This window comes from Canis lupus, chromosome 28 (genome assembly GCF_003254725.2).
Source record: "Canis lupus dingo isolate Sandy chromosome 28, ASM325472v2, whole genome shotgun sequence".
Taxonomy (NCBI): domain Eukaryota; kingdom Metazoa; phylum Chordata; class Mammalia; order Carnivora; family Canidae; genus Canis; species Canis lupus.
In genome coordinates this window covers 1,994,875-2,007,430 of record NC_064270.1, presented here as the reverse complement: position 1 = coordinate 2,007,430, position 12,556 = coordinate 1,994,875, and the positions used below count along the sequence as shown (strand labels likewise).

At 41.4% G+C, this 12,556-nt stretch overlaps 2 protein-coding genes across 22 annotated transcripts in view; both read right to left on the bottom strand.

Moving 5' to 3' along the window:
• ZFAND4 (zinc finger AN1-type containing 4) overlaps positions 1-7,291 on the bottom strand; it is a 67,757-nt gene extending 60,466 nt beyond the window's left edge. For 3 of the 5 annotated variants that reach the window (XM_049103046.1, XM_025466380.3, XM_049103045.1), the window contains exons 1-2: positions 7,155-7,291; positions 371-671 (exon numbers count right to left, since the gene is read on the bottom strand). In XM_049103046.1, the coding sequence (XP_048959003.1) occupies positions 371-632 (262 nt within the window). In that variant the 5' untranslated portion in view covers positions 633-671; positions 7,155-7,291. Of the gene's footprint in view, positions 1-370; positions 672-7,154 lie in introns of those variants that run through there. The other 2 variants (XM_049103047.1, XM_049103048.1) reach the window with 2 other exon arrangements.
• A 2,754-nt stretch (positions 7,292-10,045) lies between these two features.
• Positions 10,046-12,556, bottom strand: part of LOC112671991 (WASH complex subunit 2) — a 55,562-nt gene continuing 53,051 nt past the window's right edge. For all 17 annotated transcript variants that reach the window (XM_035707887.2, XM_035707891.2, XM_035707895.2 and 14 more), the window contains one exon: positions 10,046-10,753. In XM_035707887.2, coding sequence (XP_035563780.1) covers positions 10,614-10,753 — 140 coding nt within the window. In that variant the 3' untranslated portion in view covers positions 10,046-10,613. The remainder of the gene's footprint in view (positions 10,754-12,556) is intronic.

The window sequence follows — 12,556 nt, the reverse complement described above, 5'->3', positions numbered from 1 at the left end:
TAAATAGGTAAAGAAGGTCACTAAAACGGAACTCAATCATGATTTCCCATTGAAAATAACTGTAAGGTACTTATGGAAGATTTTGCATGTCATCATAACCTGTTGAAAAATTATTTTAAAATATTATTTCATATACTATTACCACAATGTCAGAGATTTCCTTCAAAAGAACCTAGCAGAAGTGGAAAGGGGTGGGAGGAATGCAGAAATAGAAACATGACAGTTCATGAGTTAATAACTGTTGAAGCTGAGGAAGGGGTCTAAAGAGTGCATTACTCTATTCTTCCTACTTCTATATAGGTTTGACATTTTATCCATAAGAAAAGTTAGAATTATTACACACTCCAGATGAACAAATGTAAACTAGTACCTTCCAATCTTTGAATTTTTGCTTTCACAGAAATAACAGCTTCAAAGGGTGAAACTCTCAGCTCAAAACATGTTCCAGTCAATGTTTCAATGAAGAGCTCCATGGTATCATAGAAAGGAAGTTTGTAGTAAAACGGTCCCACGTTATCTTCATTGAAGAATGGAGGATCTTTTCTGTTATCCATTACTTTGACTTTTCTAATTCCTCTGGAATATGTTGTAGGCAACTGTATTCCAGTTCTAGCCAAATCACTTTTGAACATTGGTAATATATATCGTTGTTCATGTTTTGAGTTTTATACCTAAAAAACAAGAATAATTTTTTTTTTTAACAAGCCTATCTGAATGTCTCATTCTGTTATAAAGACTTTCTCAATCACTCTGGCCTACATCAATCTTCCAGACAGCCCTAGAATTCTTTCCAGTACTTAATTGGTCTAATCATTAATCCTTCACATTTGTTTCCGGAACCACTCTCCCAATTAGACCATAAGATTATTATTAAGAACAGGATGGCTCAGTTGGTTAAACATCTACCTTTGGCTCAGGTCATGATCCCAGGGTCCTGGGATCAAGCCCCACATCAGGCTCCCTGCTCAGCGGAGAGTCTATTTCTCCTTCTCCCTCTACCCCTTTCCCTGCTCATGTTCACGCATGCTGTCTCTCTCAAGTAAATATTTTTTTTAAAAAAAGATTAAGAACAGCTGTATTTACAATACTTTTCTATATCTTACTAGAGCTCAACACATTTATTTATTTACTTACAGTACATACTCAAATATATTTTTGTTAACGTCATTTAACCCAATAAACTCAACAGAGATTTGCAAGATTCTGAAAACTTTATGCATATCCTTTACTAAACCACGTAAATTATGTTTTCTAACCCACACAAAATGTTATAGCCATTGTACATTTAAATCACACTGAATAAAAAAATAGGGTTTTTTGATAGGTTAATAGGTTCCTTAAAAATAAGACTCACTAAAAATATAAATGACTCACTAAATAATAATTAGCATTCCAGAAGTTATCATTACTGCACTAAGATAACACTTATATTGGTAACAGACATTAGACATAATCTCTACACACAAACACGCAATGACTTATGACAGGCAAACACAACAGACAAAAGTCCTAAGATAAATTACAAGCATATGATTACAATAGGAACAACTGATAAATTGCTAATCAGTGAAAACTTTGTTTTTAAATATTTGTTTATTTATTTATGATAGACATAGACAGAGAGAGGAGAGAGGCAGAGACACAGGAGGAGGGAGAAGCAGTCTTCATGCCGGGAGCCCGACGCGGGACTCCAGGATCGCACCCAGCACCAAAGGTAGGCGCCAAACCGCTGAGCCACCCAGGGATCCCCTAAAGGGAATGTCTTGAACTTAAAGTAGGACAGGTGATACACATCTTCCTGGAGGCATAGGTAAATCTTTATTATGGCTTTAGTGAAATGTTATTTACATACCATAAAATTCACCTATTTAAAATCTAAAATTGACTGGTTTTTATTATGTTTACAGAATTGTACAACCATCACAATCATCTTTAGAACATTTTCATCACCCCCAAAAAAGGAACCCCATACTCTTTAAATATCACTCCCAAATTCTCCCTTCCCCTCTCAGCCCTAGGCACCCCAATCTACTTTGCCATTTTGCTTAGTCTTGTCATTTCCCATAATCATACAATATGTAATCTTTTATAAATGGCTTCTTTCACTTAGCATAACATTCTCAAAGTTCATTCATGATTCTTAGGTGTATCAGTATTTCATTCTTTTTTATTGCTGAATAATAGTCCATTGTATTAATACACATTGTTTATGCAGTCATCAGTTGATGGGCATGTTGAGTTGTTTCCAATTTGGGGTTATTATGAATAATGCTACAAGAACATTTGATTACAAGTGTTTGTGTGGACATGTTTTCCTTTCTCTCGTACATATACCTAGGATTGGAATTATTGGGTTAGGTGGTAACACATTCAGCAACTTGTGTTATTACCAACTGTTTTCAGAAGTGGTCAGAACCATCTTACGTTCCCACCAACAATGAAAGAGAGTGCTGATTGCTCCACACCCTTGCCAATACTTTTTATTATTTTGGTGATTAAAGCCATCCTAGTGGGTGTGAAGTAGTATTTTACTGTGGTTGCAATTTTCTTTCTCTACAGATTAATGACATTGAGCATATCTTTAGGTGTTTATTGGCTATTTGTATATCTTCTTTACAGAAATGTGGATTCAGAAGATATATTCATACCCTTTGTCAATTTTTACTAGTTGTCTCATTACTAGTTGTAAAAGGGATTCTTTTTTTAATTTATTTTTTATTGGTGTTCAATTTACTAACATACAGAATAACCCCCAGTGCCCGTCACCCATTCACTCCCACCCCCCGCCCTCCTCCCCTTCTACCACCCCTAGTTCGTTTCCCAGAGTTAGCAGTCTTTACGTTCTGTCTCCCTTTCTGATATTTCCCACACATTTCTTCTCCCTTCCCTTATATTCAAAAGGGATTTTTTTAAAATGTTTTTTAGATACAAGCCTCTTAAAGATCTAGGATTCTCAAATATTTCCCCCATGGGTTGTCATTTAGCTTTCTTGACAGTGTCCTTCAAACATAAGAGTGTATTTTAATGACCTCCAATTTGGCTATTTTTCTTTTGTTGCTTGTGCTTTTGTCAATGTTCCAAAAACTTGACCTCATCCAAAGTAATATTTACATATATTTTTCTAAGAATTGTATGGTTTTTTTTAATTTTATTTATTCATGAGAGAGAGAGAGAGAGAGAGGCAGAGACACAGGCAGAGGGAGAAGCAGGCTCCATGCAGGGAGCCCAACGAGGGACTCGATCCTAAGTCTCCAGGATCACACCCCGGACTGAAGGCAGGCGGTAAACCGCTGAGCCACCCAGGCTGCCCAGAATTGTAGTTTTAGCCTTACATGTAGGCCTGTTCTGAATTCACGTTTGTGGTATGAAAGAAGGGTCCAGCTTTATACTTTGCCAAGTAAAAACCCAATTGTCCCAGCAGCATTTGTCATAAAAACTATTCTATTCCCATTGAATTGTCTTGGCACCCTTGTCAAAAACCAATTGACCACAAAATGAGGGTTTAATACCAGTCCTTCAATTCTATTCATCTACATGCCTGTCCTTATAATAGTACAATACCTTTTTACCTTTGTAGTAAGTTTTGAAATCAGTGTGAGTTCTCTAATTTCTTCTTCTAGGACTCCTGGTTACTCTGGGTCCTTTGAATTTCCATATTAATTTTAGAATCAGATGGTCTATTTTGCAAAAACACTAGTTGGGCTTTTGAATAAGGACTTGTTGAGTATGCAGATTAATTTGGAAATCACCACCTTGACAATATTAAGTTTTATGATTTATGAACATGTAATGCCCTTCGGTTTATTTAAAACTTCTTAAATTGCTTTCAACAATGTTTTATAGTGTTTAGAGTACAAATTTTGCTTTAAAAAGAAGTATTCCTAAGAATTATATTCTGATACTATAAATGAAATTGTGTCATATTCAATTTGTTCATTGTTAGTGAAGAGAAATACAACTGATCTTAATATAATGATATTGTACACTTGTAACACTGCAGAATTCTTAGTTCTAGTAGTTTTTCAGTGGATTCCTTAGGATTTTCTCCATCAAAGTTCATGTCATTGGCAAACAGAGATTTTTACTTCTTTATTTCCAATCTTCAACATTCTAATAAGATGCTCTTTATTTCCTTTTCTTACCTAAATACAAGGTTGAGTATTGGTGGTAAGAGCAGACATTATTGTCTTACTCCTGACTCTAAGGGGTAAGCATTCAATCTTTCACTACATGGTACTGATTTGGACTGTGGGGTTTTCCTACATAATCTGAATCACACTGAGGGGATTCCCTTCTACTTTAAGTATCTTTTTTTTTTTTTTTAAACCATAAAGGGTGTTGTATTTTGTCAGATGCTTTTCTGTACAGTGTCTAGTGGGATAATCATATGGTTTTTGTCTCTTATTCTATCAATATGGTGTTTAGGGACACCTGGATGGCTCAGTGTTGAGCGTCTGCCTTTGGCTCAGGGCGTAATCCTGGGGTCCTGGGACTGAATCCCACACCTGGATGGCTCAGTGTTGAGCGTCTGCCTTTGGCTCAGGGCGTAATCCTGGGGTCCTGGGACTGAATCCCATATCCAGCTCCCTGCAGGGAGCCTGCTTCTCCCTCTGCCTGTGTCTCTGCCTCTCTCTGTGTGTCTCTCATGAATAAATATTTTTTTTAAAAATAATATGGTGTTTAAAAGAACACTGATGGGGGGTACCTGGGTGGCTCAGTCAGTTAAGCAACCAACTATTTCAGCTCAGGTCACAATCTCAGGGTCGTGAGACCAAGCCTTATGTTGGGCTCTGGGCTCAGTAGGGAGTCTGAGATTCTCTCTCTTCTCCCTCTGTCCCTCTCTGCCCCCATGTGCTTTCTCTCTCAATAAATAAATCTAAAAAAAAAAAAAAAAAAAGTGATTCTGATAGGTTGAACCAACCTTGCATTCCTAAAATAAATCTTATTTGTATATGGTGTATAATCCTTACATATGTTGCTAGATTTGGTTTGTTAGTATTTTTTGAGGATTTATACACTGGGAAATACACTGGGAAAAAATTTACATAGTTCTCATATACTCCCTGCTCCCACACATGTATGACCTCCCCCACTGTCAACATCCTACACCAGAGAGGTGTTATTTATTACAACTGTAGAAACTGCAATGATACCTCATTATCACCCAACATCCATAATTTAGTTTAATCTTCATGTATACTACCTTTCATAAACATATAATGACATGTACCCACTATTACACTATCACACAGAATAGTTGTCCTTTGCAGTTCACCTATTCATCCCACCTTCCCTCCCAAATCCCTGGCAAACACTGATATTTTTACCATCCCCATAGTTTTGCCTTTTCCAGAATATCATATAGTTGCAATCATACAGTATGTAGCCTTTTCAGATTGGCTGAATAATATTCAATTATCTAAATTATCCATATGTTCCACAATCTATCCATTCACCTACTGGAACATTTCTGGAACACTGACAACATCTCTCTCTCTCTCATGAATAAAATCTTTTTTAAAAAATGCTATTTTATATTTATCAAAAACAATAAGTAACAAATATAATAACAATACAGTAATGTCTTGCTCAGGTTTTGTATTTTATAGGTTTAATATATTGAAATGCCTGTAGGAAAAATGACTTTTTAATGCAGCTAATCCCTAACCCTCTTGTTTTTTAAGATTTTATTTATTTATTCATGAGACACACAGAGAAAGAAAGAGGAGAGAGAGAAAGAGAGGCAGAGACACAGGCAGAGGGAGAAGCAGGCTCTATGAGGGAAGCCCGACGTTGGACTCGATCCTGGGTCTCCAGGATCATGCCCTGGGTCAAAGGTGGTGTTAAACCACTGAGCCACCTGGGCTGCCCTCCCTAACCCCTGTTATCCCCATCACTGAAGTAACTGCTTTTAGAACATGATTCTGGCTAACATGTGGATTCTTATAAAATACTTATCATGCCACATCAAGTAAGAATATACTAAAGAATTATGTCTGTTTCCCCAAAGTCAACAGCACTCCTACCAATATAGTAGCAGCTCTAGCAACAGAGGCCAGGAATGCTGAAAGTAAAGGCATAAATGACCACTAACAGAAGATATAAGGAGCATTTCCTTCACCACAGTACTCTCTACAACAATACCTGAAATATCAATAAACCAGCGGGGGTGGGAGAAGGTAGCAGATTTGGAAGTCCTTCATCCGTATCAAGAAAGGATAAAACCACTATGGGCTAAAAGAAAAATAGCAACCCAGTTCAGAACTAAATTGCACTGGAACACCCAACAAAGGCTTAGCACCTAATAAATGGTGTAATCTCCCAAAGTCATAAAGTTGAGGTTTGTAACCAAATTCAAAACTGAAATGTAAGCCTCTAAAAAAAAATCGTTACACTGCTCCTCAGTAAAATACACAGTAAGAGAGGATGAAATGAGGCTGTGAAATCTGGTTAAACCAGACTGGTAGACTAGATGATGGCAGAGGAGCAAATCAAAGTTCCAGCAGGCCAAGGACCTCCGCTCTCCAGTAAGCATATTATGGAACCCTCTGATGCTGATGCAATGAAGACTCAAAGACGGGATGGGAAATGTTGCAACATCAACAGCTAAATTATACAAGACCAAGTGCAAAGGAAGAGGCAGGTAGAGAGAAAAAAAAAAAAAACGCTTCCAGAATTTTTACCAATAATTTTAAAAAACATACTTAAGATTACGAATAGTGGCATCAAAACACGTTCCTAAATCAATACCCAGAAACATTACTTTCTTCTGATAAAGTTCTAAATACACAATCAAAGATGGAAGAGAAGTCAAGGATAGGAAAGGCAGTAATACCACTCAGTAAGTCACTTCACTAGGAATCAGCTTTAGCCTGTTGCAAAGAATATCAGCCATATAAGGGTAGCTTTCTTTTTCTTTAACGTTTTCCCCCAATATGAAAAGATCCAGAATGCTGCGCGACCATTAACAACACTCCACACTAGCTCCTAATGACCCGCTTTTACTGACTATGTGAACACATTCCTGTTTCCAACGTGAGCTACAGAACACTGCCCACCCCTCGCGCCTGGCCCCGACTTTCCAGCAGCGCTGGGAACCCCTCGAAGCCAACGTCTACGCGGGCCTCCCGTGCACACGCGAAGCCCAGAGTCACCTGCGCAGCCCGTGCTCCTCCGGGATAAGCTCCGGCGCCCACACGCCCGGGCCGACCGGGACGGCGGCAGCGCTCAGCCTCCGCGTCAGAACCGGCGACGGGCAGCTCAACGCCCTCCGGCCGCGGCGGGGCACCCGCGGCGGGGCGGGGCGGGGCGGGGCGGGGCCGGGCGCCGGCGGAGGGACGGCCGAGCGACGGCCGAGCGACGGCCGAGGGACGGCCGGAGGCGCTGCGTCCTCGACAAAGGCGTCGCGCCGCGCCGTCTCCGGACCGCCGCGGCGGAGGGGCGGGGCCCGGCGCTCCTCTCCCGCCCGCCGAGGACCGCGGCGGCCGCGCGGCCCGGCTCAGCGGCCCGCAGCCCCGGGCGCCCGCGCCGCGCCCTCCCTGCAGTCTCGTCCACTCGCTGGCCGGCCCGCAGGCCTACCGAGGGGGACGGCCCCGCGGGCAACGCCGAGGCCGGCACCGACGAGCAAGGCTCCGGCCGCCGCGGCCCCGCCCCTTTGTGACGCCGCGTACCAATCGCTCGCCGGCGCTCACGTCGCCGTCCAATCAGCGAGGGGGCGGGCGGGGCCTGGCCGCCGGAGCTGCCCGTGCGTTCGGGGCGGGTGGCAGTTAGCAGGGCCCGGATGTCGGCCCTTTCTGACTGACTAGGCCCCTGCCTGGCGCCCTGTTGGGCAGGCGGGAGACTTGCCGCGCGCCCCGGTCGGAGCGGCCGCATCGGCCTCTGGCCCGAGGGTGTGGACTGCACCTTAGAGCCCCCGCCCCCTGCGTGCCGGAGCGAGGAGGGTACCGTGCAGCCGCCCTCCAGCGGGTCCATCCGGACCTCCTGCACTCCTAGCGCCTTCAGGGCCGTCCTGTCTGTCTCTAACAGATCCCCATTCCCGTGCTTCGCTGTTCCCTAACGTTCCGGCCTCAACGGTCTCATCCGAAGTATGGGGCTATTGCCGTACTTGGTTGAAAACAAGGGCAAAAGTCAATTGTCTCTGTTGGTCTCCTCCGTTTATTCCTTATCCAATTTACCGATAGGTGTATGCCAGGTGTTAGCGGGAGCACCCTGAGTTGTTAAATCTTAGGCTTGGGTAAACACAGCCACACTTTTTTTCTACTCTAATTCTCAAAGTGAACTCAAGTGTACACGATGACAACATGAACCCTCCAACCTGAAATGGGCCCCCCCACTCCTTTTTCCCTCCATTCCCCACGCATGTTCTACATCCAACCCTTATAAGATTTTCCAACTGAACTGGCCTACTACACTAGGTGGATTACCAAAATGATAATGAACAGTAATCCCACTCCAAATGCAGCAGCAGCATCCTCCTCTTGAATCCGAGAAATAAATCTAAGATGAACCCCAACATCTAATCTCTATCCTTTCTCGTAGGTCTCCCCTGAGACCCCAGCTACCATTTTCCACAATCCAACATTCTGCATACACTGGGGTTTATGATGAGTTTAAAGATCTCCATCTTCAGGCTCTCAACCCTGGTTCCTTCTTAAACTTCAATACTGAATAGACTGGAGCCCCTTAGGGACAGAGATATTATTATCTTTGTAAACCAATTCTAAAATAGTGACTGGGATGGACTGAATCGTACTGAATCAAAAATTTATTTTCAACCTGCCTCCTCACTTCAGTCAGGAAGAACTAAGATCACAGGCTTTGTGGAATCAGGTAGATGAGCTTGTAGCCTTGGGTTCCAACACAGAAGCTCTCTTTTATTGGCCAAAATCAGTCTTTCTTATCATCTACCACCATTTTTCAAGTGCTATGTAGTCAACAAGGGTCTTTGTATATTCTCTCTCATCACAATCCTACACAGTTGGTACTGAACACTTGACAAAGTTGACAAGGAAGGAGACAGAAGCTAAGAGAGGTAAAACAATTTGCCTACACTCAAGCCATTCTAGAACCAGATTTAAGTCTAGGTCTCACTACAAAAAGCCAAACTTTGGCTTTTTTTCCAACTATTATACTCTGCTTCCAGATTTTAGCCTCATCTATAAAATAAGGACATTACTATCTAGTAGACTTATGGAGACTGAAAAAAAGAACATGGAAAGTGCCTACCATAGGACCAAGAAGTATAAATTCCTTCCCCTTTTCAAGCCTCTCAAAACAGCAATTTGCATATTTTCTAAATCTAATTTCTCATGAAATTCCTTGGATCAATCCTAATGATGGATCAGTTGTAATCATTCCCAAAGGAAAACAACATGTTTAACAAATGCTTACTGAGTCAGGCACAGGAGCAGGTAATTATAAACACATACAACCTAAGGAACAGAAGGTATAAGCACCCTCTTTTGCCATCAAGTCACTCTCAGAGCAGAGGAGCACACACAGCTGATCTGTGAGAACTGTACAAAATCTCTGATTTGGTATCAGCAATTCCAAGTTCAATCTTAAAAGTGCCCAAGGAAGAAGTTAGTGGTTTCAGGATTGAGGAAACAAACTGAACCTGCCTATAAGACTGTGCCATAGTTACAGTTTGAATAGTTAGCACCAACAGGGCACAGCACAAGAACACATGGACTGGAGGAGGGGTCAGCTATCCATGTGGCTAGTGGCTACCACATTGGACAACATAGTTATAGAATATTCCCATCAGTGCAGAGTTCTATGCAACAGTGCTGCTCTACAGAAGGACATTTCCAACCTCAGCACTTTTCCTTCCATTTATCTGGATTCATTCTGCCTCATTCACAAAATGCAAAGCTCCATATGAATGGAAACAGATGCCTTAGAACAAGGATCAAAAAACTGTTTTCAGACAGAAGGAAGTATCTTAGGCTTTGTAGACCATCCAGTTTCTGTCACAGCTACTGAAATCTGGCATTGTAGGTAGGGTGAAATCAGCCATAGACAATATGTAAATGAATGGGTATGGTTGTGTTCCAATAAAACTTTATTTACAAAAACAGACCAGAGGGCCACAGTTTGCCAAACCTTACATTAATTGACCTATAGAAGCATTTAGAATTCAGTGGAATCCAAGGAAACCTCCTTACCTACTGTAAAGAGTCATGAGAAGTATATAATCTCTCATCCTCTTCCTTTATCACCTCCCTAGGCTCTAAGCTAGGGATGATATCCATGAAAGGAATACTCCTGGTCATCTGTCTAGCATTGCTTCCTCTGGAATTCCTTGCCCATCCATTAAAGGCACACAGAGGTTTCTCCTCCAACATGCCCTAAATCATACTGTGGCTCCATCAGGGCTAATTAAATAAAAATATAGTTTAAAAAAAAAAACATTGTGAAATATTTATTTTTGTTTTGCAGTACTAAGCATGATTAAAACCAAGGCAGAAAAAAATTAAGCATGTTGGGTGAGAAAGAGGTGAGGTTGTTTCAGTATTTGCTTTTTCTAACCCAATTAAGACAATGAGTACGTAAGACAGCATCATTAACTCAAGGATGTAACTGAAGGGTGAGATGTTGATACCCTGTATGCTCTACTGGCCCCCAAAGGCGTTCAGGGGATCATCAAATATGTCGGACACCTTCTGTTCAGATCTTGGTTCAGGCATTGCCTGTGCAGATCGACTTTTTGCTTTGGTTGTCTTAGCCTGGATACCAGAGGAGAAAATATCATCTTTAAAAAGAAAAAAAAAGAAAAAGATTCACTGATTAGGCAAGAAAATAGGTGCTTTTGAGAGACATCTACATTAAATCACCAAACAGTCAAGTCTGGTAACAGTATGGGACAAGAAAAACACTAAGAGCCAAGCCTCTTAAGATTGTGGTTCTGGCTTTGCTACTAACTAAGTTTTATGATCACATACAAGTCATAGGTTCTCTCTGACCAGTTTTCTTAGCTACACAGGTACGTGTGTACACAAGGACAAGAGAAAAAAGGGAAGGATAACAACACTAATTCTGCCCCTGACTTTACTATCTGTGACATTATACCTACTTCTATGTTCTCTTCCCACTGGATTTTATGATTTTTTTTTATAAATTTATTTTTTATTGGTGTTCAATTTGCCAACATATAGAATAACACCCAGTGCTCATCCCATCAAGTGCCCCCCTCAGTGCCCGTCACCAGTCACCCCCACCCCCTGCCCACCTCCCCTTCCACCCTCCCTAGTTTGTTTCCCAGAGTTACGAGTCTCTCATGTTCTGTCTCCCTTTCTGATATTTCCCACTCATTTTTTCTCCTTTCCCCTTTATTCCCTTTCACTATTATATTCCCCAAATGAATGAGACCATATAATGTTTGTCCTTCTCCGATTGACTTATTTCACTCAGCATAATACCCTCCAGTTCCACTGGATTTTAAAAGGAAAGGGAAATACAAAAAGTAAGGGGAAATCCAACATAGGAGTCACCCCCTTTCAGAATAAATGTACCTATCTGAGGCATGTCAATGCTAAAGATAAAAGTCTTTATGACCATATTCATGTTTGACTCAACGGACTCTAATGTTTCATGACTCATCCTACTCACCTGTAATGTTACTGCTAGGATTCTATCCTACATTTTAGCATGTGTACATAAAGATATGTATACACAAATGTTAAAGACCATGGTGTTAATTTTAATAAAGAAAACTTGGTCACAATCTAAATAACCTTCAATATGCCACTGGCTGAATACAAAGGAATACTATTCAACCACCAAAAACAAGGAAGTACCTAGATCTCTATGTACTGACATAAGAAGACATTAAGTGACTAAAAGGAACAGCAGAACAGGGAAAATATATTCCTTTTTTGGAAAAAATAAGTATATATTTCTATGTATATGAAGCTCTACGAACACCACCATGGCTGAAAGAATACACATCAAACTCTCAATAACGTTTACTTCTAGGGATTGTTTTTCACAGTTTATACTTCCCAAATAGTAATAACCTATTACAACAGCTATGCGTTATTTTTGTTGAATTAAAAACAAAACAAAATGAGGTCTCTTCTGCATCCCCTGTGGTGGGAAGCAGGTGGAGATAAAGCACATAGCTTACTCCTGGAATAGCCCCCATGTGGCACTGCAGCAGCTGCTTTCTCCCAGTTAACCCCAAAGCCTAGGCCTGGGAGGGGGGAGTAGAGGGGGAAGGGAGGGAGGAGAAAGTGTTTTTGGCCTCAGCTCAAGTCCCATCCACTGACATCCACAAGACATAACATTTAACATTTAAGATCAGGCATTCGGCTGGCCCATTAATAAAGCAGATGTTATACCCAGGGGAAAAATGACCATGTTTATAAATACACAGGATCTCTGATGAGACAGTAAGTGTGAGTTATAATCTGCTTTCATATATAATCCTGCTCTCCTCCTGCACTCCCTCTGCGTTCTCTGAACTACTGACACTCATTCTTCAGTCAGAATGGACTCAAATGACTGCACCCCACCTGAGGCAGCCACCTCAGCCTACTGGAGCCTGTAGGCCAGT